Source organism: Megalobrama amblycephala, linkage group LG4, assembly GCF_018812025.1.
Source record: "Megalobrama amblycephala isolate DHTTF-2021 linkage group LG4, ASM1881202v1, whole genome shotgun sequence".
In the NCBI taxonomy this organism is placed as follows: domain Eukaryota; kingdom Metazoa; phylum Chordata; class Actinopteri; order Cypriniformes; family Xenocyprididae; genus Megalobrama; species Megalobrama amblycephala.
In genome coordinates this window covers 3,367,393-3,393,599 of record NC_063047.1, presented here as the reverse complement: position 1 = coordinate 3,393,599, position 26,207 = coordinate 3,367,393, and the positions used below count along the sequence as shown (strand labels likewise).

General features: G+C 34.5%; 4 protein-coding genes across 5 annotated transcripts in view; 2 read left to right on the top strand and 2 right to left on the bottom strand.

Moving 5' to 3' along the window:
* LOC125266306 (unconventional myosin-XIX) overlaps window positions 1–6,370 on the top strand; it is a 31,871-nt gene extending 25,501 nt beyond the window's left edge. Inside the window, exons 21-23 of the mRNA XM_048186836.1 lie at window positions 1,240–1,325; window positions 1,665–1,997; window positions 4,413–6,370. Coding sequence (XP_048042793.1) covers window positions 1,240–1,325; window positions 1,665–1,997; window positions 4,413–4,526 — 533 coding nt within the window. The 3' untranslated portion in view covers window positions 4,527–6,370. The remainder of the gene's footprint in view (window positions 1–1,239; window positions 1,326–1,664; window positions 1,998–4,412) is intronic.
* Window positions 6,371–8,324: 1,954 nt separating this feature from the next.
* On the bottom strand, window positions 8,325–12,151 carry znhit3 (zinc finger, HIT-type containing 3). Its single transcript, XM_048186835.1, has 5 exons — window positions 12,016–12,151; window positions 11,844–11,881; window positions 9,031–9,099; window positions 8,859–8,942; window positions 8,325–8,787 (listed from the first exon to the last, which is right to left on the bottom strand). The coding sequence occupies exons 1-5, from the start codon at window positions 12,081–12,083 to the stop codon at window positions 8,591–8,593; spliced, it is 456 nt and encodes a 151-aa protein (XP_048042792.1). The 5' UTR covers window positions 12,084–12,151; the 3' UTR covers window positions 8,325–8,590.
* A 78-nt stretch (window positions 12,152–12,229) lies between these two features.
* On the top strand, window positions 12,230–17,759 carry LOC125266303 (complement component 1, q subcomponent binding protein). Of its 2 annotated transcripts, none has more exons than XM_048186833.1 (6): window positions 12,230–12,557; window positions 14,371–14,521; window positions 14,697–14,784; window positions 15,005–15,100; window positions 15,252–15,377; window positions 17,392–17,759. In XM_048186833.1, exons 1-6 carry the CDS (start codon window positions 12,326–12,328, stop codon window positions 17,539–17,541), a joined length of 843 nt encoding a protein of 280 aa, XP_048042790.1. In that variant the 5' UTR covers window positions 12,230–12,325; the 3' UTR covers window positions 17,542–17,759. The 2 variants fall into 2 exon arrangements, with proteins under 2 accessions (XP_048042790.1, XP_048042789.1); XM_048186832.1 differs by having other exon boundaries at window positions 15,234–15,377.
* A 1,702-nt stretch (window positions 17,760–19,461) lies between these two features.
* Window positions 19,462–25,583, bottom strand: rpain (RPA interacting protein). The gene is given in 8 exon segments (XM_048186834.1): window positions 19,462–19,574; window positions 19,705–19,845; window positions 22,054–22,117; window positions 22,207–22,321; window positions 22,423–22,495; window positions 22,575–22,645; window positions 22,648–22,759; window positions 25,399–25,583. Coding segments are annotated over 8 exon segments (678 nt in total). The 5' UTR covers window positions 25,471–25,583; the 3' UTR covers window positions 19,462–19,544.
* Between the last annotated feature and the right edge of the window lie 624 nt (window positions 25,584–26,207).

Here is a 26,207-nt window from a genome sequence, read left to right as displayed (position 1 = left end):
TTTGTTGATAAGCACTTCTCATTATAAGCATGGGAAGATGGTTGCCATATATATAAACAGTTTATATATAATATAATATAATATAATATAATATAATATAATATATGGTTGGCAACCATCTTCCCATGCATGTAATGCTGAATATTTTTTTGTTTGTTTAAATTGCAGCCTTTGCAATTTGATAATCACACTAAGCCATATCACTTTTTTTATTTTTTTTTATTCTGATTTTTTGTGCAACCCTAATAACAGATGATCTTGTTCTTGACATTTCAGTTATTGCTAAACCTTAAGGGTGTGTTATCAGCTGGTTGTGTTCCCTTTAAGTTTGAAAGACACCTTTAGACAGCATAGAGATAAATTGCACAGGCAAAAAGCCATTATTCTTCAGGAAAAGACCCGGTCTTATCTGTAGTGACAGTCCATTTCTCCTCTCCTCTGCTTGGATAAAGAAGCAGTCATCTGCTGTGCGTCTAGACACCGACACCTGATTACCTGATCACCTTCCTCCTGATTATCCCTTAAACTCAGAACAGAACAGATAGAGCTCCCCTGAGCCAAACACCTGCTTCACTGAGATCAGTAAAGCCAAAAGATAACTGTGTCACAGTATGATCTCGGGAAATAAGTGTGTCATGTAATCAGAGCACACCACACTATTTAATTTATCTTTAAAATGTAATCAAACAAAAACTTTATTTTTGGCAAACAAACTGACGATAGTTTAATGCTTGAGAAGTGGCTTTCAGAGCAGCTCTGCGGATGAAGTTCATGTCCTCATATCGTGAGATGGCAGAGCATCACACATTCTTGAGTGTGTAATAGACAAAACCGCCAATCATTCACAAAGAGACAGATGCAGACTTCATATTTAAATAGCAGTCTTTTTATGGTTTAATATTTACAGACATTAGTTCATATCACAAGTTGATTCATTCTACAGCCCTGCTTTTGATTTATTCATCCACAATTTGCCAAATTCTGTGATATTCCATGTTATGCAGTAAATTCCTTTTTTATGACTGGATTGCACATTTTCCACATTGTGTAAGTCATATTGGGCTCTACAGTGGGAATTTTTGAGTTTATAAATGCCATGCTTCTTTACAGTTAATCATTCAGCAGATGCTTTTACCTGAAGTGAGACAGAATGAATATTCTAGGATAAATGGCTCTATCCAGTATTTATATAGTATTATTTAGTGTGTTCATCTTTCTTTACGTGTATCTTTATCACAGGTGTGAGATCCTGGCGGGTCAGAAGAAAAATTAAGAAATGGCACAAAGCTGCATCGGTCATACAAACCAAATGGAGGCGCTGGAGAGTAAGCATTGTGCTGATTTTTAATTTTATTAATAACAGTGTTTGGCAGGACACAACATACACACACAACAACAAGTATATTATCAAAAATGGTGGCAATCAAATGATTGCATAAACTTTTAACAATTTAATTCATCTTTTAAAATATAATCAAATGAAGATTTAACAATTCTTTTTATTTTTTGGCAAATAAAGAATGCAAACCAAATGTTCTATTTAAAAATGTCACATTACAGAAATAAAACACTGTTTCAGGCTGACTTCAAATGTAGATTGATTTAGCTTAAATCATCTGTGTTTTGTGCCTTTTTATATATATTTCTGCATTCATTCTCGAAAGGCATGGATGGATGCATTAGCCGAGGCAGAACTGGATGATGCTGAGGATTTTATGGAGGAAGAATCATCTGTGTTGCCGAAGCTGGATCCTCTGCTGAGGGAAAGAGGCTCCGTGCAGCTCTCCAGCATCCAGGAGCCTGTCATGGTCAGAGCGTGGCCCATCGGGCTGGCGATAGCCTCTGCTCCCTCCATCACTGTGTCTCTGACTGCCTCTGGTTTCCAGCGGATCATGTCCATGATGGCCTGTCTGAAGATCCCATTCAGACATGGTGAATACAAAGTAGAGACCAACCAGTTTGACCAGGGTGTGGCGTCTATCAGAGCTCAGCCACGGGTAAGAGACATTTACAATATATACTAGTTAACTGAGATTACTGAAAACAATTTTAATAATAGTTTTAGTTAACCCTCTGGAGTCTGAGGCTGATTTGGGGCCTGGAGAAGTTTTGACATGCCCTGACATTTGTGCTGTTTTCAGTTGTTCATAAACATATTAATGACACAAGTGTCATTACACTGTATTCAGCACAAACTAGGCTACAATAATATGTGAGGAACATGTGTGTACATGTTTGTGTTTTTGAAGGAATAACGTTTATGCGTGGTTACTGAAAAAACAAAAAACTTAAGTCACTGATATAAGGCCAATAAAAGTATATTAAATCTGTGTTCACAAGACTTTTGGGTATTGAAGGTTGTAGACTAGAGTTTTTGCTTCAAAATTATGTAAAAATTATGCTGACTACTCTTTCATTTATAACAATATACTGATTTAGTTTTTGTAAGACACTTTTTGCCAAGAAACACGGTATGCGAGGAGGCGTGAATCTCCATGAATAATGGCTCATTCTCACCTGTGAAGACAAAAGAATTGAATAGTAATGACCTGAAAAGACTTGCATATTAATGAGGCATTTCAGTCAGGTAGGCTGTGAAAAAAAACTTCTGTGATGTCTCAAGCTCATCATGGTATATGAAACATACAGAAAAATTTTATTACAATATAAAATAATGGTTTTATATTATACTTTAAAATATAATGTATTTCTGTGATGCAAAGAGTCTGAATATAGGCTTTTAGTTTAAAAGCATGCACATTTGGAGAAATATAGGATTCTCATATGTTTATGTCAATTTTCTATACAGAGGAGTTATTTTTTATTTAATATTCATTGTTATCTCTATGAGCGCTGGTGTTTGCAATTCATACTGCAGCCGGAGGGCGCTCTGTGCATTTTAGTCCACAAATTCACCTAAGAAGAAGACGATATTCCATGAATGGTGTTTACCAATTCATACTACAGCCGGAGGGCGCTAAAGAAACAAAAACTCACTTAAAACTTATCAATAGAAGAAAACAAACAGGAATTTACTGAATGTCTTCCAGAGATCGCTAACCATGGCTTTTTCATCCAGATAAACAATTTTTAAGGCAATAAATACACGATTGAGATGATGAATGCATGTGTTGTCTCTGAATTTGCCTGTGAATAGCGCTGGCTCCGTGGGTGTGGCCGCATTAGTGGGTAATGAGCTGAATCACGGACTTCTGACATGGCTCTCTTTTCATACAGATTACATAAACACAGAATGTTTGTTTTCGATTTGACTTGCACGATTTAAAACCTGACATTTCAACGTTTTGTTAGACATAAGTATGAATTTTTTGTGATTAGTATTCACTAAGTTACACTTCATTTTCTGAGAACTATCAGATTGGACTTCGTTCAGAGGGAGATGAGAGATCACGCATCATGTTAGTTTTCTTTATTTTACAAAAAGCACAACATTTTGTTTTTACTCTGAGTGTATACAAATAAAAGGAGATATTCTATAGTTTCAATTGATGTATTACTTATGTCTCTATGACAAAAAATGACAGAGTATTTTAAGTCTGTTTTGCTGCAATGTGAAAAAAAACCTGCAAAACGCGCCGGCGCGTTTTTAGACCTCAGAGTGTTAACAAATATAGCTACAACAGCCATAAAGGGGCCAGGCACAAAGAAGCAAGCAAGAAGTAAAATCATCAGTAAAATATAACATTTTGATTAATATACTTTATTGTAGTTAGTGGCAATTTTATATTTTATTCAGTTATAGCGCCACCGATATGCACAATCCCACCACTTTTTTATGTGTCCTCAGAGTGTGCCCATAAATGTCAAGTTTGGTGAAAATATCTCATTTCGTTTAGGAGTTATAGACACATATATGTATGAGTACATTAAAAAAAATGACCCATGCACGAATTTGCATTTTTTTTTTTTGCCACTTACTATCAAAATTTTGGCATTTGGGCTTTAACATGTAGCCAACGTCCTATGTTTCTGAATTTCCTACGTTGGTTTTGTCTCGATCAGACTAACGGTTTTGAAGATATTCGGGAACGCTGTTTTCACACTGAATCACAACTTGCACAAACCATAAAGTGAAACCTAGCACTCTGAACTCTGCAAGGATTCAGGAATCTAAGGAGATGACTTCCATGAAAATAAGTCAACCGCATCAAAACTTATGAGCATATATGAACATTTGATTTCACCACTAGGTGGCACTGTCTCGAAACTTCTCAGGCTCCTTCAGAGCATCGTGCTGATGACCCATACCGAGTTTCATAATTCGTTTAATGTGAGATTACAAAAACAAACATTTTCTATGGTATTTTGATTTTTATGCATGAATCTTGAAATGACCTGAAACATTGCTTTAATTGCTTTGTCTGATTAAGCAACCCTGTTTGTTTTGACAGGGGTCCATTAAGATGCATCTGCAGAGATCTCCACTGCTCTACGCTGACAGACACCCAGTGCACAACACGGATGTGGTGACCGGATTCAACCAGATCTTGCTGGAGAGAACCTGACATCAATGTTAAAAGCTTTCATGCAATCAATGCACCTTTGAAATACACTACATTAAGTGATATTAAACATTTAGCTGCCTTATTGTTAGTGCAATTCAGTGTTTAGTTGTATTTACTCTCAGCATGAAGCACAAGTGCCTTTTAATTCTCCTGTAGAGTGTTTTATAACTATTTATACAACAGAGCTTCCATTTTATACTAGTATTTTGTGTTATGATTTAAATAATGTTTCTTGCACAGTTTGAAAGTGATATTTATAGATAAGAATGTGCTGCTGATATATCCCAAATTCGGGTATTTAATTTGATTTGTATTAATATCAGTGTACAAACTGATAAAATAACAGGCTTTAAAGGGGCTATATGTAAGAATTTATGTATTAATCATTTGTCTTTTTATTGCCAATGTGTGAACAGCTTGTAACGAAACTTAAAAAATGAGACCTTCCCAGACTTCCTAGGTTGTCTATGAAAGCCTGTAGACTTATTTTTATGTGAAGGACGTTTTTGCCGGGAAAATCAAAGGATTTGTCGTTGACATGAAACGAATGCTTATACAATGTTCAGGATAAAATGCTGAAAGAGCCGTTCTGTACTGTACTGTGATGACAATGTGTCATGCAAAGGACAGGTATTCATTCAAACTAGTCTCACATAGTCAGATCTATATAGTCTACAGCAGTGTTTCCCAACCTAAAATCACCAGGCACACCGTTATACAAACAAATTGCACAAACATGCATTGCTTCAAATGGTATATAAAAACTAGATATTATTTTAAAAGTAGTACTTGCATGTGAAACTTGAGCTTAAGTCAGGTAGGAAGTTAGGAACACGACAAGGTCATAGTATGATGTTGTTGGTGATAAAACAAATTTATATATCATCGCTGTCGGGTGGAAAACTCGTATTTATTTACCATTGCATTGCAAACAAGCAAAGATGTCCGATTCCAAACTGTGCGCTTGACATTCTAAATGGAGGCGGGGTTGAGTTGAGGTTTGACTGACAGTTTGAGGAGCCAATGGAGTTATGAGGTTTAGTCAGAACCTCTTTTAAATGCTTTTTATTGGTTAAATATTTGTAAAACCCACATACACCAGTAGTAGCATTAATTTTATAAAACAATGACGAAATATAGAGATACAAGGTTTCGACCCGACAGCACAATGATATCTTGTTTGTAGCATTGATTTTTAGTTATTTTTGGTGTGCACGAGCAATAAGTCATTGGCTGCAGTTCACTTAACGGCCATAGGTGTCGCTAATCATGAGTTCTTCGTATAGCCCCTTGAAAACATGTTACAATTATATTAATGATATAAAATAGAATATAATATCTGAGAGAGATAATGGAGAATATAGTATTGATAAACACTATTATTATTACAGGTTTTGTACACTTTGCTTGGTATCTTTTTCTATTCATTAACTTTATTCATTGCACAATGTAAGACATGAAACACTACATGATAAAATACTGGGAAAAGTTATAGTTTTGGCATTGCTGTTGATGCTCTTACCAAAGCAAACTGAATTATTGGATTATTTGCATATGTTCTGTACTTCTCAATTTTGTCAGATTACTTTTTACCGCTTTAGACTGAAATGTATTTTCAGACACCGACTGTTCATGCACAACATTCCTCCTTAAATCAGGGCTATAAGGTGTTTTTGATTATGAAACATTTAATTGCATGTGCAAAAAGTGTATTTATGACCAAACATAATATTTCTGTAGATTTCTAATCTCAGGGCATTACTCAACATATCTTTTTTGTTTGTGCTCAGGTACAACATGTGGTTCTACAAACTTTGAAATTGAAATAAAAATCATTTAAAAGATGTTCTGTTTTTGGTTTCTTTTTACACATTCTGTAGTTATAAAAGGCATGATGGTGTGTAATTAATTACCGGCTGTAATATTGAATGTGACAACACAAAGGCTCAGTAAGAAAACATTTTGCATTTTCAACAAGCATTTCTAAATACTAAATGCTACAAAGGCTGAGAGCTGTTTTAGTTTATTTACCAGACATGAGTCTAAATTACTCAGTTTCTGTTTAAGCAAAGAGTTTTGTGAATGCCGTCATTACTCTAACGATAGATTGTATTCAAAAGAAGTTTGTTTAATACATTATTACATCAACATTTGTGCACAAAACCCAAGTGCAGTCAGTGCTGGACTGAATCAATGCATGTGTTTCAGTCTGATAAAGGTCGTTTTTATGGTAATTGTATAGATGCTGACTAAAAAGTATCATGGTAAAGGTACTTTTACTATACTAATTTGTCAGAGGGAGGAGAAACAAGAACAGTATAGTGCCAGGGTTATTATAGTTGACTAAAACCACAAAAACAAAACTTATTTCAGCTAGTGGCTAAGGCAACTATTTCTTACTTTAATTTATTTAGTTTAATTTGATGTACTAAATAAACGAACTATGGAAGCTTGTTTCCACCACTGAATAATAATAATGTAATAATGAAAAAAAAAGGTAGTTGACTTTCTCGCAATTCAGATTTTTTTCCCTCAGAACTACAAAATATAAACTTAGAATTGTGAGAAAAGTCAGAATTACAAGATATAAACTTGTAATTGTGAAAAAAGTCAGAATTTGGAGATATAAACAATTGCAAGAAAAGTCAAAATTACAAGATATAAACTCGTAATTGCGAGAAAAACGTCAGAAATGGGAGAGTTAAACTTGTAATTGTGAGAAAAAAGACAGAATTGCGAGATATAAACTCGTAATTACGAGGAAAAAAAGTCAGAATTGCAAGATATAAACTTGTAATTGCGAAAAAAGTCAGAATTGAAAGAAACTTGTAATTGCGAGAAAAAAATCAGAATTGCGAGAGTGAAACTCATAATTGCAAGAAAAAAAGGCCAGAATTGCAAGATATAAACTTGTAATTGCGAAAAAAGTCAGAATTGAAAGAAACTCGTAATTGCGAGAAAAAAAATCAGAATTGCGAGAGATAAACTTGTAATTGCAAGAAAAAAAGTCAGAATTGCAAGATATAAACTTGTAATTGTGAAAAAAGTCAGAATTGAAAGAAACTTGTAATTGCGAGAAAAAAATCAGAATTGCGAGAGTGAAACTCATAATTGCAAGAAAAAAAGGCCAGAATTGCAAGATATAAACTTGTAATTGCGAAAAAAGTCCGAATTGAAAGAAACTCGTAATTATGAGAAAAAAGTCAGAATCGGGAGATATAAACTTGTATTTGCGAAAAAAGTCAGAATTTAAAGTAAATCGCAATTGTGAGAAAAAAGTCAGAATTGCAAGATATAAACTCGTTATTGCGAGAAAAAGTCAGAATTGAAAGAAACTCGTAATTGCGAGAAACAAAATCAAATTGCGAGAGAAACTCGTAATTGCGAGAAAAGTCAGAATTGCGAGAGATAAACGCGTAATTGCGAGGAAAAAAGTCAGAATTGCAAGATAAAAAACGTAATTGCGAAAAAGTCATAATTGAAAGATAAACTCGTAATTGCGAGAAAAGTCAGAATTGCGAGAGATAAACGCGTAATTGCGAGGAAAAAAGTCAGAATTGCAAGATAAAAAACGTAATTGCGAAAAAGTCATAATTGAAAGATAAACTCGTAATTGCGAGAAGAGTCACAATTGCGAGAGATAAACTTGTAATTGCGAGAAAAGTCAGAATTGCAAGATAAACTTGCAATTGTGAGAAAAAAGACATAATTGCAAGGTATAAGCTTGTAATTGCGAAAAAGTCATAATTGAAAGATAAACTCATAATTGCAAGAAAAAAAAGTCAGAATTGCGAGATGTAAACGAGAGCTATTTTAGTTTATTTGCCAGACATGAGTCTAAATTACTCAGTTGTTTCTGTTTAAACCTCTGAAGAACAGAGTTTTGTGAATGCCGTCATTACTCCAACAATAGATTGTTTGTATTCAAAAGATGCTTGTTTAGTACATTATTACATCAACATTTGTGCACAAAACCCAAGCGCAGTCAGTGCTGGACTGATCTGATGCACGTGTTTCAGTCTGTGTTCATTAGGAATCCGTCCATATGTGGCAGTTCAATAAAATCAGTATTCGTCATCGTCGTCATTCTCTGTTTCTGTAGGTTCAATGATTTTTAAGCACTGATCAGCGAGCTCCACGAACAGCGGCTCCTGCATGGCGTCTTTCATGGCTTTGGCTTTATTTTCAGCCGAGTCCACCGACATCATTAACTGCCGGAGATGAGGATTCCTCAACAGACCCTTCAGCGCCTCCGAGTCTCCTGCGTGAATGAGAAACATCTGTAATGCTGCTCTCACAGAAACAGAATAGAAGATTGGCATCATTTCATACCGAGCTGCTGAAGTTTCTGTAATGGCACTTTGTCAGTGTGACTGTCTTCATCAAGCAGATCCTCAACAATCCACGGCTGTTCAGCTGAAATCAAATGAAATATGGCTGATATGCAACTAAGTTTCAAGGTGATGTTGGTATCCAATCTATAACATGCCAATCATTTACTCACCGCTGCTCACCGTCACTGGTGTTTGACTGCTGGAGACCGGATCTGATTCTTTAGTTGGGTGACATGAATCTGAGAGCGAGGAGAAATAAAGACTTACATAAGAGTTGTTGATGTTTTTTGACATTCAGTGTGTATAAGACACAAAGTAACTAATAATAACTAATAACTGATGACAAACTTTGCTGTTGGCTTGACAAAGCCAGGTCTGAAAGTTTAAAATAACTTTGAAAATCTTGAAGTTTAAAGGTTTTAGAAAGTCAAAAAAATTTTACTAGCATGATTTAACACATTGTTATGCTGCCTTCACATGCTCTGAATTATTGTAAATAAGAGTTTCCTAGGTAATTGCACATGAACACATTTCGAAACTTGGATGTAATGAGCTCATAATCACGATTTCAGAAGTGTGAATTTTCAAATTTCCGATCACATGTGAATTAGTAGCTGCGTCTCATTTTGAGGGCTGCGTCCTCCGGAGGTCGCATTTGAAGGTTGCGTAAGTCATCGAGGCGGTCTCATTTGAGAAAAGTAACCATTAGATCGTAAAGTAAGAAAGAAATTACAGTAGGGGAGAGTGGGGTAAGATGAACCAGTGGGTAAGTTGATCCACCCCCTGTATCTTGGCAACCGTACCATTTTATTGTCATGTGATCATATATATTTTATATATATTTTAAAACCACCCATCATTTCTGAACAGAACAGGGTTTAACAGAACAGATGTAATGGCTGTTTCATCAAAGCAAATTTGTCCAGGTCTAAAAATATTTATGATGCATATTAGTGATTTAGCAACGTATAAAACCATGCAAGTCATTTAGCCTATTATTATTTTGAATTGGTAAGCTAGCTAGCTTTTCCTAAAATGGCAGCTATGGGGCAAAGTGAGCCAAATGCTGTGGGGTAAATTGAGACAGTGTTTTAACTTACCCCACCATAAGGCAATGAATTTAAGCTAAATCTGAAGTATAAACTGGTGTCATTTCAATGTAATTTTACGCAACTGGTTTAGTTTATCTTTATTTTCGAGTTTATTTGATAGGAACAGTGTACAAGCACACCAAATCCTTCTCTGATATGAACCAGAGGATGTTTAATCATATATATCTTTCCACCTGTAGTCTCTAATGGCCTAACATGGTCGACATTGCAGAAAAACTACCATGTCAAGAACCTTTTGACTAAAATGTTTATTAGTTTCAGTGACATTTATTCATTCTTATGTAGTTTTTATTTAATTTTACTCTACAAACTCTCTGTTTAGTCTGTTTATGGGAAGGTTGCAACTTTTATGTTCAACATATTGTTTCAGAAATGCAAACAATTAAACGTACTGAAATTTCAACATCATTTGGTTGGTTTTATGTTGTTTAAGTTAACTTTAAAAAAAAGAAATATGAATATTTGTAAAAGGAAATTTGATTATTAAATTAGTTTTTCAAATAGGTACATTATCTTTCAAATTTCACATGGTTTGATTCAAATTTAGTTATATGGTCAGTTTACACCCACCTGCTGTCTCGACTCAACTTACCCTAACCTGGGGCAAATTGAGCCACAGGAACACTTTTTTATAAGAAGCCATATTTTTAGAACCCTTTGTCATAGATGTATTCTGACCATTTAAAATGATAGGAAACATTCTGAAATTACTTTAAATGCTTTCATTGTACTTCTGCTTCATTTTCCCTTATCCTGAGGACAACATAAGTAAAAAATGGCTCATCTTACCCCACTCTCCCCTATTTTACAATTCACGGTGAACAGCAATAAAAATTTTTAACAGTTAATTTTCTTAAATAAGACATCATTGATGATGTATGCAGCCTTCAAATGTGACCTCCGGAGGACGCAGCCTTCGAAATGAGACGCAGCTAGTGTTTTAGCATTTTGTTATCATTAGCATGTTTGCTAAGATGATTTAACACATTGCTATCATTTTTAACAAGTTGGTAACAAACATGTTGTTAACATGATCAGCATGTTGTTAGTATGTTGCTTGCATGATTAGCATGTTGCTAGCATGATAACGGTTGCTAATGACTTAACGCATTGCTAGCATGAGTAGCATTTTACTAACATGATTTAGTATGTTAGCATGGTTTAGTATAATCATTTTGTTAACATGTTTTAACATTTTGCTACATGATTTAAAACATTGCTAGCATTATTAGCATTACTCGAAATTATGAGAAAAAAAGTCAGAATTGCGAGATGTAAACTAGCAATTGCGAGGAAAACATCAAAATTGCGAGATATAAACTCGCAATTATGAGAAAAAAGTCAAAATTGCAAGTTGTAAACTAGCAATTGCGAGAAAAACATCAAAATTGCGAGATATAAACTTGCAATTATGAGAAAAAAGTCAAAATTGCGAGATGTAAAATAGCAATTGCGAGAAAAACATCAAAATTGCGAGATATAAACTCGCAATAACGAGAAAAAAAGTCAAAATTGCGAGATATAAATTAGCAATTGCGAGAAAAACATCAAAATTGCGAGATGCATGTTGCTAGCATGAATAAGCATGTTGTTAACATGTTTTAACATGTTGTCTCAGAAGAAGAAATAGTAGATCAGTATGTCGACTTTGTCAAACCAACATAATTTCTAACAAAAATTGCATATCTAGTAGTAGTATTATTATCGTTAATAATAATAATAATAATAATAATAATAATAATAAATTATCTAATTTAATATATTTAAAATATATGAAGTTAAAAATATTTAAAATAATGATAATCAAATTTGGATAAAGCATCTGCTATATATGTACATGTAAATATTTATCAATAGAAAACTGGACTTACCATCATCTTTGTGTCTTTTAAAACAACTCACTGAACAACTAGACGAGAAAGAAATGTGTTATTTATCAATTATTGTAGTATCCGAAAGCAAAAGTGAGCTGATAAAGTTATTGATGATATAAACTGGCAGTTATTTACTGAATTTACAGTCGAACATGAATAAACGACTTACTATCTGATTCTGCAGGCTGGACATCTGTATTTAGGAACATGTTCGCTGCAAACTCCACACAGCTGCATGACTGATTTAGAAAATCGACAAGCTGTGAAATAAAACAAAGTAGATGTCAAATATCTTGTAGTTACTGCTGGAAACACGTGCTTCTGTTGTTGACAGCGTGGGACTTTTAATTCATTTCCGCGTCACTGTAGCGAACACTTCCGGTGTAGAGTGCTGAGGTCACAGTGTCCTTCCCCACGTGTGTGTGTGTCAGTGTGATCAGGGATCAGCAGCGCGAGCACCTCCGAACCGAACCGCCGTCATGCTGAAGTCTGTGAGTCGCGCAGTTCAGCTCGCAGCCCGTCTGTCCAGCAGGAGCTCCGCGCCGTCCGCTCCCGCCATCAGACCCGCGCTACACCTCAGCAGAACCTTCACCAGATCCATCTGGAGCCTGAGCAACAGCGGACCGGCGTCAGGCTCCAGGCCGAGGCTGCTCACAGCGACACGGGCTCTGCCGACAGTGTCCTGCGGCTGCGGGAGTCTGCATACTGAGGGTAAACGCTCCTTCACAGACACACGAACTAAAAAGTACCATGGTAAAGGTAGTTTTTATGGTAACTGTATAGACGCTTAATAAAAAGTACCATGGTAAAGGTACTTTTACTATACTACTATACTAAGTGGTCAGAGGGAGGAGAAACAAGAACATTATAGTGACGGGGTTATTATAGTTAACTAAAACCACCAAAAACAATTTCTTTACTTAAAAAAAAAAAAATAAATTCTTTACTTAAAAAATAAATAAATAAATAAATATATATATATATATATATATATATATATATATATATATATATATATATAAGTTCTAAGTTATATATATATATAACTTATTTCAGCTAGTGGCTAAGGCAAATATTTGCCTTATTTTAATTTATTTAGTTTAATTTGATGTACTAAATAAGCTATGGAAGCTTGTTTCCGCAACTGAATTAAAAAAAAAAAAAAATGTAATTGATTTTTATCTAACAATTCTGACTTTTATTCTCAGAACTGTGAAATATAAACTTGCAATTGCAAGAAGAAAAAGCCACAATTGCGAGAAAAACGTCAGAATTTCGAGATGTAAACTCGTAATTGTGAGAAAAGTCAAAACTGCAAGATATAAATTAGCAATTGTGAGAAAAATGTCAGAATTGCAAGATATAAACTCGCAATTGGGAGAAAAACGTTAGAATTTCGAGATATAAACTCGCAATTACAAGAAAAAAGCCAGAATTTCGAGATATAAACTCGCAATTACGAGAAAAACGTCAGAATTTCAAGATATAAACTCGCAATTACAAGAAAAAAGCCAGAATTTTGAGATATAAACTCGCAATTACGAGAAAAAAATGTTAGAATTTCGAGATATAAACTCGCAATTACGAGAAAAAACGTTAGAATTTCGAGATATAAACTCACAATTACGAGAAAAGCGTCAGAATTTCAAGATATAAACTCGCAAAGAAAAAAGCCAGAATTTCGAGATATAAACTCGCAATTACGAGAAAAACGTCAGAATTTCGAGATATAAACTCGCAATTATGAGAAAAAAACCTTAGAATTTTGAGATATAAACTCGCAATTACGAGAAAAATGTCTGAATTTCGAGATATAAACTCGCAATTACGAGAAAAACGACAGAATTTCGAGATATAAACTCGCAATTACGAGAAAAAAGGCAGAATTTCGAGATATAAACTCGCAATTACGAGAAAAACGTCTGAATTTCGAGATATAAACTCGCAATTACGAGAAAAACGTCAGAATTTCGAGATATAAACTCGCAATTACGAGAAAAAAGCCAGAATTTCGAGATATAAACTCGCAATTACGAGAAAAAAGCCAGAATTTTGAGATATAAACTCGCAATTACGAGAAAAAAGCCAGAATTTTGAGATATAAACTCGCAATTACGAGAAAAAAGCCAGAATTTTGAGATATAAACTCGCAATTACGAGAAAAACGTCAGAATGTGGCGGAAACAAGCTTCCATAATAAACACTATAGAGATATTTAAAAAAAAAAAAATAAATAAATAAAAATGTCAAAAAACAACTAAATTACTAACTAAAATTAAAATGCAAACAGAAAATGACACCTAATTCAAAACTTTCAATAAAAAGTTACCAGGTTAATTCCATGATATTAAACATAATGATGTCATATCCTGCAGTATTTGCATATGCGTTATCAGAGCATCACAACATGTGAACTTGAGATTGAATAACGGATGAACAGCACGTCATCTTAACCAACCAATGAGATCTCCTTCATTAGTAGTGTTGTTAGTAAAACAGTCATGTGTGTGTCTTCATTCTTCAGGCGATAAAGCGTTTGCAGAGTTTCTCACAGATGAAATCAAAGAAGAAAAGAAGATCCAGAAGAACACGAATCTTCCTAAAATGTCCGGCGGATGGGAGCTTGAACTGAACGGCACAGAAGCTAAACTCGTCCGCTCCGTGTCTGGAGAAAAGTAAGAACGTGTTTCATTCAGACAGTCTCATTTAAATAATTCCCACCCAAAATAAAGGGGCGGGGCCTGGTTGAGTGAGTTAGTAGTGTGTTGAAACTGGTGGTTACGGTAGGGGGCGGGACATTTCCCAAACACACTCGAAGCGCTTAACCAATCACAACACACTGCTCCACAGAGTCACCATCACTTTCAATGTGAACAACAGCATCCCGCCACAGCTGGAGGAAGAGCCGGAGCAAACGCAGAAGGCTCAGGAGGAAGAGGTATCATCGATTCACATTCATGCCGTAAAACACACCAGGTTATGATGTAACATCATATGAAACTAGCTACCTAACTTCCTTAAACTGTGGAAGTTGTTTAATGATTTTAATTGTCTTATTTTAGGCCCCCTTGTAAAAGAATCACTGCTTTAAAGACGTTACATAATTGACTAGCTTTTACCTTGTCATGTTTTTAATACGTTTTTCCTGTGTTTTTTAGCCTGACATAGTCTCGACGCCCAACTTTGTGGTTGAGGTGATCAAACAGGGCGCAAAGAATTCACTAGTGTTTGACTGTCATTTCCCCGAGGATGAGGTGGGTTTCATTCCTCTCGTTTTTGTGTTTTCTGCAGTTTGAGTTTATGTTAGTGTGACTGTGAAGGTCCATCTGTCACACGGAGCGTGTTTTCTCATTCATCTCACTCAGTCACTGGATTTCATATCCAAAGCTTTTTGTCCCTGAGCAGACCGGCCACGGTGAGGGTGAGGAGGAGAGCGACATCTTCGCCATCCGTGAGGTCAGTTTCCAGCCGGAGGGAGACGCGGACTGGAAGGAAACCAGTTACACGCTCAACACAGACTCCCTGGACTGGGTTAGTCGAGTCACCTTCATTTCTACAGCGCTTCATACACTACAGAATGTTTCAATGCAGCTGATAAACAGGAAAAGAAGAGTTAATGCTGCAAAGTTCGTCACAAATACAGTTTCAGCTGTATATCAGCTCTAGATTGTCGTTATTCAGCTCAGTAACAGTTACAAAAGTTCATCCATTATGAAACACATCTGTCATTTTCTTTCACACCGCTAGAGGGCGCATAATGTATTTGTGTCGTCTAGTAGTCGACACAGAGTTGTGTGTGAAGAAGGCCAAACAAACTCTTTTGACAGTGATGAAACAGTGCATTAGTGTTCATTCCACTTTTTCATCAGCGCTGGTTCCGGAAAGATTTTTTTCCCATTCATTTTTTCCCTTAGGGATTTAAAAAAGTCTTTGTTAAAGAGTTATAAGCCATGAACCAAACCAATCAGCCTCAAGGAGAATCACATCACTACAAACTTTGATTTGAAGCAAAAAAGTTTTTGAAAATACAAAGGTACAAGACTGTGTTCTTAACGTCTAACTACAGTCCCATGAAGCGTTGTGAATGGAATGAATTTGTCAAATTTTTGATGAATAAACAAAAGTAGGTCAGTACACTTAAATCAGATCGCAATATAGACTAGTGTCTGTGAATATGAAACCGCAAAAACACTATTGAAATATGAATCCTGCATTTTCTGTGTGTCTCTGTGTGAATTAAAACATGGAAGAAAAAATGTGATTAATTTTAACAGTAAAACTCAGTTGTGCAACACTGTTTGACAAAAAAGTTTAATGTCATATGATTAAAAGATAAAATAAATTAATGTTTTATGCCTTCATTTGATTGCCAGAAAAATTAAAATACACAACACAGATTTCTGAAAAAACAAAACATTTTATAGAAATTAATTTAAATATAAATGATAAAAGTTGCTGTCTATGAATTCATTTAATTAGACATGCTTTTTGGTTATTAAAATTTAATTAAACTATTACATTGGAATCCAGAAAACTTAAAAATAAAATGGAATTTGAGGAAGAAAAAAAAAGTATTTCATAGGGCCCTAAAAAATAAAAATAAAAATTTGGTAAACTTTTTACAAATTGTTAAATTTTATAAGTTTCATGATTTCAATTAATTAGACATGCTTTTTGATTACTAAAATTTAATTTAAACATTAAAATGGAGTCAAAGAAAATTTAAACAGGGAAAAAACGGAATCCAGAAAAATTAAAACAGAATTTAGAAAAAATAAAATAGAATTTGGGAAAAAGTAAAACAGATTTCATAGGGTCCTATATTTGCAAAATATGCATACAAACATTTAATTGAAAGTATTTTGAGAGCTTAGAGAGATCGACTCTTCATGGGAGTGGGCGGAGCTAATGAGATCTTAGTGCATGTTGCTTGTTTCCACTCTCTAATTGGTGTAATTATATACAGCATCATGGGTAATGTAGTTTTTCACCAGGAATTCACTATTATTTTGAAAATAAGCTGAAATAATGCAGGCTGACAGCTTCAACGGAAGCAAATATTAGCGATTAACAACCTCGGAGCTCACAATAGGTCTATAAACCTTTTTAAGGTTTTATAAGTTGTCGTTTAAAATCAATTTCCCTATGGAGAATTTAAAAAAAAAATAAAAATTCTGGAACCCGACTGTTGCGATCTATTGAATGGTTTTTGTAAAGTGCATAAAATATCCGTTTCTTTTCTTTATTTTTTTTGTTTGTTTTTGACCAAAGAAACAGACAATAAATGGATTGGAATATCCAACTTTATGTTCAACACATGGCATTTTATTTTTAATCTGTTCAAAAAACAATGTAAAAACAGGACAAATACGTGGCTACACGCAGTGTCATTATTCAGTAAGTCTTTGTTTGTAAGTGCACAAAACCGCTTGTGTTTGAAATGATAGAAACATAATCCATGCGTTCACAGATGAGAATGTTTGTCCAATGCACTGAACAAACTCCGTTGAAAATATAAACACAGCTGTGACCTCTGACTCTTTAGGCCCTGTATGACCATCTGATGGACTTCCTGGCTGACCGCGGCGTCGACAACGCGTTTGCGGACGAGCTGATCGAGTTGAGCACGGCACTGGAGCATCAGGAGTACATCAAGTTCCTGGAGGAGCTCAGCACTTTCGTCAAATGCAAATAATCTGTGCGCTGTTTGTACGCTCGAGATTTATCCCAAACTTTGAGATACTTCTGGTTCTGATGTGATGACAGAATGAAGATGAAGGCAGAACAGTTTTGTATTTAATTTTATATCATTTTTTCAAGTTATGTGCACACCGGTTGAGATGTCAGATGGCCTTACAGGTCGAGAATGTGAAGTAAACATTTATGAGAAATAAAACTGAGAGGAAATATTGAGCCGTTTGTCCTGATTTACTTTCAGTATAATAGAGTTGCTAAAATGGGATTCTCCATAATGTAATTGCTTGTAGTTTAATTTTTGTTATACATTTCAAATTAATGACTTCCTGAAGAGTGACATTTACATTTATGCATTTAGCAGATGCTTTTATCCAAAGCAACTTACAAAAGAAAACGAGTAATTCATCAAAAAAGCCAATATTTGTAATTTACAATGCCAGGTTTATTAGACAAGATTAGGAGAAATTGTCATGAAACAGGTGGATCTTCTGGTTTGATTAAACACTGAAAGATGTGAGATGCTATGAGTGTTTGTGAACGATTTGGAAACTGTCATTATTTTTCATGCTTCATGGTGCAGAAATAACAGATTTTACCATAGATTCACCTTTGACACGCCAGTAACGGTAGAAATGTTACATAAACTTGTTCTATTTGCATGTGTAACAGGATCAATCTCACTCAAATAATGTTCTTATTTCACCCACAAAATAATTGTTTTACATGAACATTAAGATTAGGACTTTTTTGCATTGTGAAACTCCTTTTGTAATGCAAAATAAGTCAAATCAATGTAAAGTGGCTGAATAGATTAATATTATTCTCAATGAAGATTCTCATTACTGTAAGTGATTTAATTTATCTTAATCAGCAAAATACAACTATAAAATGCTACAACAAATACCACCATTAGATATAAATGCGTCATATTTATTAAAAACAATTTTAACAAAAATGCTTAACTGCAACATTTTCATTAAAATAAATTTATCACAAATTTAAAATAAATTAATACGCTTTATTGCATGCATAATGATCATTTATTTCTTCTGATTTATGGGGTGAAATGCTTGTGACCAGCTTTGTAAGATATAGGGTACGTTTACTAAAAACAGAAAACTTTTTCCTTTGCGTTTTTTCACGTACAGTCGACAACGTTGTCAAAATGATCCATGAAAACAACTAAAGTCTCTGTATTCTGCTGCCAGGCCAGTAGATGGCGATGTCACTTTGTAAAGAAACACTGCGTGCCTGTAGACTCAACATCACCGTTTTCACAAATTCGTGTTTTTGTGGTTTACATGGAGACGATAAAAAAAAAAACCTTGCACTCTGAATGCAGTTTTCAAAAGTGTGCGTTTTCAGGGCCCCATAATGCTGTTCTGTAAATTAATGGCCAAAATGCATATAAAAAGTTTTCCATTTTTAGTTTAAAATGGTGTCATGTAAACGCAACCACTTATGGCTAAATATACAGCTGTAGTGCATTTAAGGGGCCGTTTACACAACGCTGCTTTCAACTAAAAACTTATGCATTATGGAGGCATGAAAACAGGTTTCAAAGTCCAAGTTTTTGAAAACAATACCATTATCATCTCTGTGTAAACGGCAAAAAGGTGATTTCTGTACACGTGTTACGTCTACAGTTCAGTCTACATGCGCATAGTATTTTTTTTACAAAGTGACATCGCCATCTACTGGCCTGGCAGCAGAATACAGTGATTTTAGTTGCTTTTGTGGATCCATGTGAACAGGGATCGTTTTGACAACGTTGTTGTCTGTACATGAAAAAAACAAAAGAAAAACTTTTCCATTTTTACCCTAAAACACACACTCAATAGCTGATCCAAGATCAGAGAAATCAAGAGTTTAACCAGCAGCTCTGTGTTTTAACATTATGAAGAAAGGAAGTGAATGATAAGTTAAAAAATAATGCTTTATTTCACAGAAATAAAATATTCACAACATTTAAAAACATCCATCAGGCTGTGGATGAACCGCTCACAGGACGACAGACAGATAGTCACACACCTGGGAAGAACGAAAGCAGATCACATGAGTGTGCATGAACAACATCTTTCAGGTGTTAAAAGAATATTTAATTATGAAGATGCAGAAACTAACCCTGATCACATGACATGCTTGTAAGCCATATAAATACCTTGCAGCTGATCATGAGGTTTGGGGATCCGTCAGTGTTAAAGGCCATAGAGAAGGCGGGGTTGTGAAGACAATCCTCCATGTGCTCCGTCACGCGTCTTTCTAGAAGATTCTGTAAAACCTCTGATGTAACGTTCCTACCCTGTGGAGACGTGAGAGCAGACGCTCAAAATAAACCGCTTTAGTGCAATGGGCAGGCTACAAGATTTATCAGCCCATTCCTCTAACTTAAGTTGATTAATATTCAAATACTCACTATATTCTACTCCATCCAGACCAATCAAATAATGGATTTATGGTAACACTTTATAATAAAGTTTTATTTGTTAACATTAGTGCTGAACATGAACAATACTTCAACTGTATTTATTAAATTTTAGTTAGAGGATTAGTCCACTTTTAAATAAACTTTTCCTAAAAATTTACTCACCCCCATGTCATCCAAGATGTTCATGTCTTTCTTTCTTCAGTTGAAAAGAAATTAAAGTTTTTGATGAAAACATTCCAGGATTTTTCTCCTTATAGTGGACTTCACTGGGCACCAAACAGTTGAAGGTCAAAATTAGTTTCACTGCAGCTTCAAATTGTTCTACGTGATCCCAGACAAGAAATAATGGTCTTATCTAGAGAAACCATCTCTCATTTTCTATTTTTTTTTTTTTTTTTTTTTTTAATTTTATACATTTTAACCTTAAATGCTCATCTTGAACTAGCTCTCTTCTTCTTCTCCTCTATTTGAATTCCGGCAGTGTAGATGCTGCTAAGTGTATTGCTGCCCTCCACAGGTCAAAGTTTGAACTAATTGTTATATACTATTGAACTAGCATATTGCATATAAAAATTAGTTCAAACTTTGACCTGTGGAGGGCAGTAATACACTTAGCAGCATCTACACTGCCGTAATTCAAATAGAGAAGAAGAAGAGAGCTAGTTCAAGATGAGCATTTCTGGTTAAAATGTATAAAATTAAAAAAAAAAAAAATTTAGAAAATGAGTGATGGTTTCTCTAGATAAGACCATTATTTCTTGTCTGGGATCATGTAGAACAATTTGAAGCTGCAATGAAACTAATTTTGACCTTCAACTGTTTGGTGCCCATTGAAGTCCACTATATGGAGAAAAATCCTGGAATGTTCATCAAAAACTTTAATTTCTTTTTGACTGAAGAAAGAAAGACATGGACATTTTGGATGACATGGGGGTGAGTAAATTATCAGGAAAAGTTTATTTAAAAGTGGACTAATCCTTTAATTTATTAAAAGTTGTATTTGTTAATGCACAGCGAACTAACACTGATAAAGATTATCGGTAACACTTTATTAACATTATTTAACTACATAAGTTGACATGAGCAATACTTCTACAGCGTTTATTAATCTTAGTTAATGTTAACATTTACTAATACATTATTAAAACAAATGATTGTATTTAACATTAGTTAATGCACAGTGATCTAACATGAACTAATGTGAACAAAGATGAATAAATGCTCTGCTCATCGTTAGTTAATGTTAGTCAATATATTAACTGATGTTAACAAATGAACCTAACAAGTGTTACTGGATTTATTATACCAAGTGTCCATATTTCTACAGTCAGGAAAAAACTGATGTAAGATTTACATGGAAACAATTTTCACTCAGAAACTGCTAGTAAATTTCACAAATTTTCAAAACACTGCTTCATGAAGCTTCGAAGCTTTACGAATCTGTTGTTTCGAATCAGTGGTTCGGAGCGTGAATCAACCTGCCAAAGTCACGCCCCCCAGTGGTGAACTATTGAAATTTCGAAACACTTATGACGTAACGAAGCCTCGTTTACCGAAATCACGTCACTTTGGCATTCCGAGTCCATGATTCGAAACAAAAGATTCGTAAAAATGCTTCATGAAGATTTGAAATCGCCCATCACTAGATATTGTCACAAAGTCGTTATTTTGTTTTTTTGGCGCACAAAAACTATTCTTGTCGCTTCATAACATTAAGTTTGAACCACTGTAGTCACATGAACCGATTTAAATATGTCTTTAGTAGCTTTCTGGGCATTGAAAGTGTTAATTGTCTTGCTGGAAATGCAAACCATCAGATTTCATCAAAAATATCTTAATTTGTGTTCTGAAGATGAACGAAGGTCTTACGGGTGTGGAACGGCATGAGGGTGAGTAATTAATGACGGAATTTTCATTTTTGGGTGAACTAACCCTTTAACCTAAAAATCAGTCAACAGGCTTTTCATAGAGAACCTAGGACAAATTTTTCAGTTTCATTACAAACTGTTCACACATTGACAATAAAAAAAAGTGATTAATACATGAAAATTCTTTCATATAGCCCCTTAAAAGTGTACTTACAATCGTGTTGACGTAAAGGCCACATGGACATGATGTAAAATGGCTGTTCACTGTCAGATTATTCCTGCACAGAGAGAGAGAGAGTAACACCATTACATGTATTATTAAGAAAGATGGGTTTCACAGGAAAGATGGTTAGTGGCAAACACTTACGCGTGACATATAGGGCATATGATCTGTCCACCCTGCTCCATTCCCTCCAACACTGAATTTAAATACTGTTCTTCATAGCGCACGCTGCTGTTATATTCCTCTAGAATCGAGAGCTCTGGAGGAGGAGAGACATCAAAACAATCTTAAATGTTATAACACAATCCCCACACCTTTTAACCAATGCATTTCCATCACATAATGAGAGAAAAAGGTAACCTTGCGCTATGAGCTCCTGCTGAATTTCCTCAAACGCTGAAAGTTCATCAAACTCTTGCTGCGCAGTGTAAACCTGAGAAAAGCACATGTCTCAATCACAATCTCTTTGTGCTACATATTCATCAAATGATGCAACGGTCCACAATACACACATCTCTGATGCCATTCCCATTCCACAGCGATGGGAGACCGTGATTGGACGACTGTAAGGCGCTCCACTCCTCTCCATCACCTCCTGAACGAGCAGCGAGCGTTTGGATCCACCCGAATCGTCTCCCATCTGTCTGAACTTCTCCAGTAACCGCGACCGACTGTTCTTCAGCCGCTCCACACAGCGCTGGGGATACAGAGAACATCATCATATGATCATTTTAATAGTTTCTGAGCCTGTCTCTAGAGAACAGTGGTGATCGTTCATGGGGTCAAATTAAAAATGGATTATAATATTTGTGATAAAATTTGATTGCTGGTTTCCAAGACCTGTACTTTGCATGGAAAATATATTATTTTAATATAAATACAGAAATTTAAATACATTTAGATCAACTAATATTGACATTCTAATTCTATAATATTTCTTAGTGTCAGCCAGGGTTGGGCAAGAATACATCAAAATGTATTTTAAAATAAAATATCAAAATAAACTACAAAATACAGCAGCCATACCATGTATCAAAATAAACTACTGTATTTTTGTATTTTAAAAATACTAAAAAATATTTTTACAAGGGAGCGTGAAATTTCTTTGCAAACCTTCCATCAACTGACCTATGTGATCGATCCCTTCACCATTACACTGACTCAACTGATTAAGTAAACAATGTTTGATAGCAACAGCTTTTCTCATGCAATAAATCTGACATATGCAACCAGTTAAAGGCACAATATGTACAGTAGTATTTTTGGATTAAAAAAATCCAAAAACCACTAAAACAATGTTATTTATTTTGTTGACTTGTGTACTTACATTATCCCAAATGTTTCCAAGAATGTTAAAATACAGAAAATATAATAATATATGCAATTTTAACCAGGACACGGGCTGTGTCGGTGCGTCACCTATCAATGACATCATACCCGTGTTTACCATCGGTTTTTGGTTTTATTTTGTAGAAACCACAAAAACACCAAAGACGCATATATATAATATATGTTTTATTATTTGGATTCATTCATCGTTCTTTTCCACCGGCTGTAGACGTGAAGACAACACATCCCATGATTCCACAAAATCAAGGATAAGCGACCGAATAAGCAACCGAATAAGCGACCGAATAAGCGACCGAATGAGCGACCGAATGAGCGACCGAATGAGCGACCTCTCGATGCCATATTGTGGCTTTAACAGATCAAATATTCACATATCCCTGTGATCTCCCAGATGAAGTTTAGTTTTAAAGTAACCAACAGTTTAATGTTTGGTTTAATGTTTGCGAATGACTCATAATTGTATCCTAATTTATTTACTTGGTGTTTGGTAACAAAGGGCCTACTTTGCCTCAGCAACATTCGTAAGTCATTCGTAAGAAGACAACTGATGGCTCCTGTATTCTAGGGCTGGGTAAACTAAGGCAGCACTGTTTAATGTGACGTGACAGATCGCTTTAGCGCCTCAGTTAAAGAGAAGCATGTGAACATCCTCTCCTCCGCTTTAATACCAGTTACAGCACGAAAAAAACATGCATGAACATCTGAAGGCATGTTAAAATATACAGTACAACTTACCAAAATCCGTATCATGTCTCGTGTAATCGCTCAATCAGTGTTTCAACCTCAGAAAGACGTCAATATAAGCTTTTAAACAATGTCACGTGACGTCACATTTACCTCAGTAAAACATATTCAGTGACCATAAACTCATTAGTCAGCTAGAAAAGTGAACTCTAGAAAGCAGCATTCTGATAAATATAGCTATGCACCGTTACATATTCATTGTTTTTCAATATTTAATGCATGTTTGAATAAATCAGTTATGACAGCCGCGATTTAAATGTTTATTAAAAAAAAAAAAAAAATCGAATTGAGTAGAAATATGAGTACTTAATTCTAAACTTTATTTATAATAAAAACGTAGAGTGTAATTTAAGTGTTTGTATATAAATAAGTTAATTTAACCTTCAATATTATTATAGTAGTACCAACTGACTCTCATGTGTAGTTTACAGCGTTAGTTGAGAGATTTTTTTCCTCTAGAAAATTTGCCATGTACTGTAACTGAAATACTACATACAAAATAATCGATATTGAATCGAATCAAATTGTGAAAATTGTGGCAATACCCAGCCCTACTGTATTCATAACTACTAGTTTCTAACTAATTAATCATTTGATTGTTGTTAATCGTAAATATAGGGAGCTGCTGCTAATAGTTTTCAAGAACATTATGTACATTTATAAACTATTTATCTGAGGCTACTAAAATAAACACCAAAACTTAACATCTGTTCTGAACTCAACAAGTCTGGGCAAACCACTGAGTAAGCACCAATCAGAGGCCGCGTTTTTATGATGTCATCTTCTTACAAAGTATTTTACAGTATTTTAAAAATACAAAAATACAAAATACAAAGCCATTTTCATCAACCCTATCAAATACAATTTACAAAATACTATTTTGTATTTGAAATAGGCCTACATGTGTCATAAATACTGCCCATCCCTGTCCATAGCAAGTATCTCGAGAAGTGTTTTGGTTCAGTTAGTCAAGATTTAGAGAGTTTTGCCATGTTTTGGCAAATATATTCATAGTTTACTGCCATAAAGAAGAAATTACCACTAATTCTCATTTCTGTGAAGGAATAATAGAGGAACAGGGTGATTTTCATTACTGTATGTCGCATTGTCACAATGAAAACATTACAACATTCATTATTTTCTGCACACTTCTTTCTACTATAATATAACCTATAACTTATATTGTTGTTGACAGCTTTCATGAGATTCTCGACCGCAGAAGCGAGCAAACATGATATTTACCTTCCTGTACGTTTCTTTCCATGGTGGAGTCGTGCCTTTGTACATGGATCTGTGTCTCTGTACCGCGTCCATGGGTCGACTGAACTCAAAACACTTTCAGCAGAACTCAAAGACAGAAAATACACAAACAAACCAAGCGGATGGTCGCCAATCAGCGGCTTTTAACCTTCCGCTGACGTCACACATACCCGGATGTTGTATCAGCGCTCATGGGATTTGTAGTCCGTAATATCTCCGAGCGAGTTAATTAAAGTTAGTCACAGTCAGTTATTTTGCATTTAATAAAAATTTATTTTTGTGATAAAATATCAAATATATTAATTTTAAAAGAATTATTATTGATTCATATTAAAATAATAATATAATAAATAGATTTCACATGTGTCTGTTTCATTGTATTTATTTTTATTTTGTGAAATTTATTAATTATTTATAATTTTATAATTATTTTACCATTTTGTGATAATGCATAAAACGGTACCTTTTGTTTGCATACAAATTATTATAAAAATAATAATAAAATAAATAGATAATATGCTAATAATAAAATAAAGAGACCAAACATGTAAGATAATATTTATATTTCACATAACGTGTCTGTTTTATTGTATTTATTTTTATTTTGTGAAATTTATTAATTATTTAAGATTTTATAATTATTTTACCTCTTGTGATAATGCATTAGTAATAAAACGTTACCTTTTGTTTGCATACAAATTATTTTATTTATACAAATAATAATAAATAATAAATAGATAATATAATAATAATAATAATAATAAAATAAACAGACCAATCATGTAAGATAA

Coding starts and splice junctions, on each gene's coding strand:
- znhit3 (XM_048186835.1), bottom strand. CDS start 12,083: ATGCAGCTGTGTGGAGTTTGCAGCGAACATGTTCCTAAATACAGATGT. Junction 11,882..12,015: donor CCAGCCTGCAGAATCAGATA/GTAAGTCGTTTA, acceptor TTTCTCGTCTAG/TTGTTCAGTGAGTTGTTTTA. Junction 9,100..11,843: donor TAAAAGACACAAAGATGATG/GTAAGTCCAGTT, acceptor CCTCGCTCTCAG/ATTCATGTCACCCAACTAAA.
- LOC125266303 (XM_048186832.1), top strand. CDS start 12,326: ATGCTGAAGTCTGTGAGTCGCGCAGTTCAGCTCGCAGCCCGTCTGTCC. Junction 12,558..14,370: donor CGGGAGTCTGCATACTGAGG/GTAAACGCTCCT, acceptor TTCATTCTTCAG/GCGATAAAGCGTTTGCAGAG. Junction 14,522..14,696: donor CGCTCCGTGTCTGGAGAAAA/GTAAGAACGTGT, acceptor ACTGCTCCACAG/AGTCACCATCACTTTCAATG.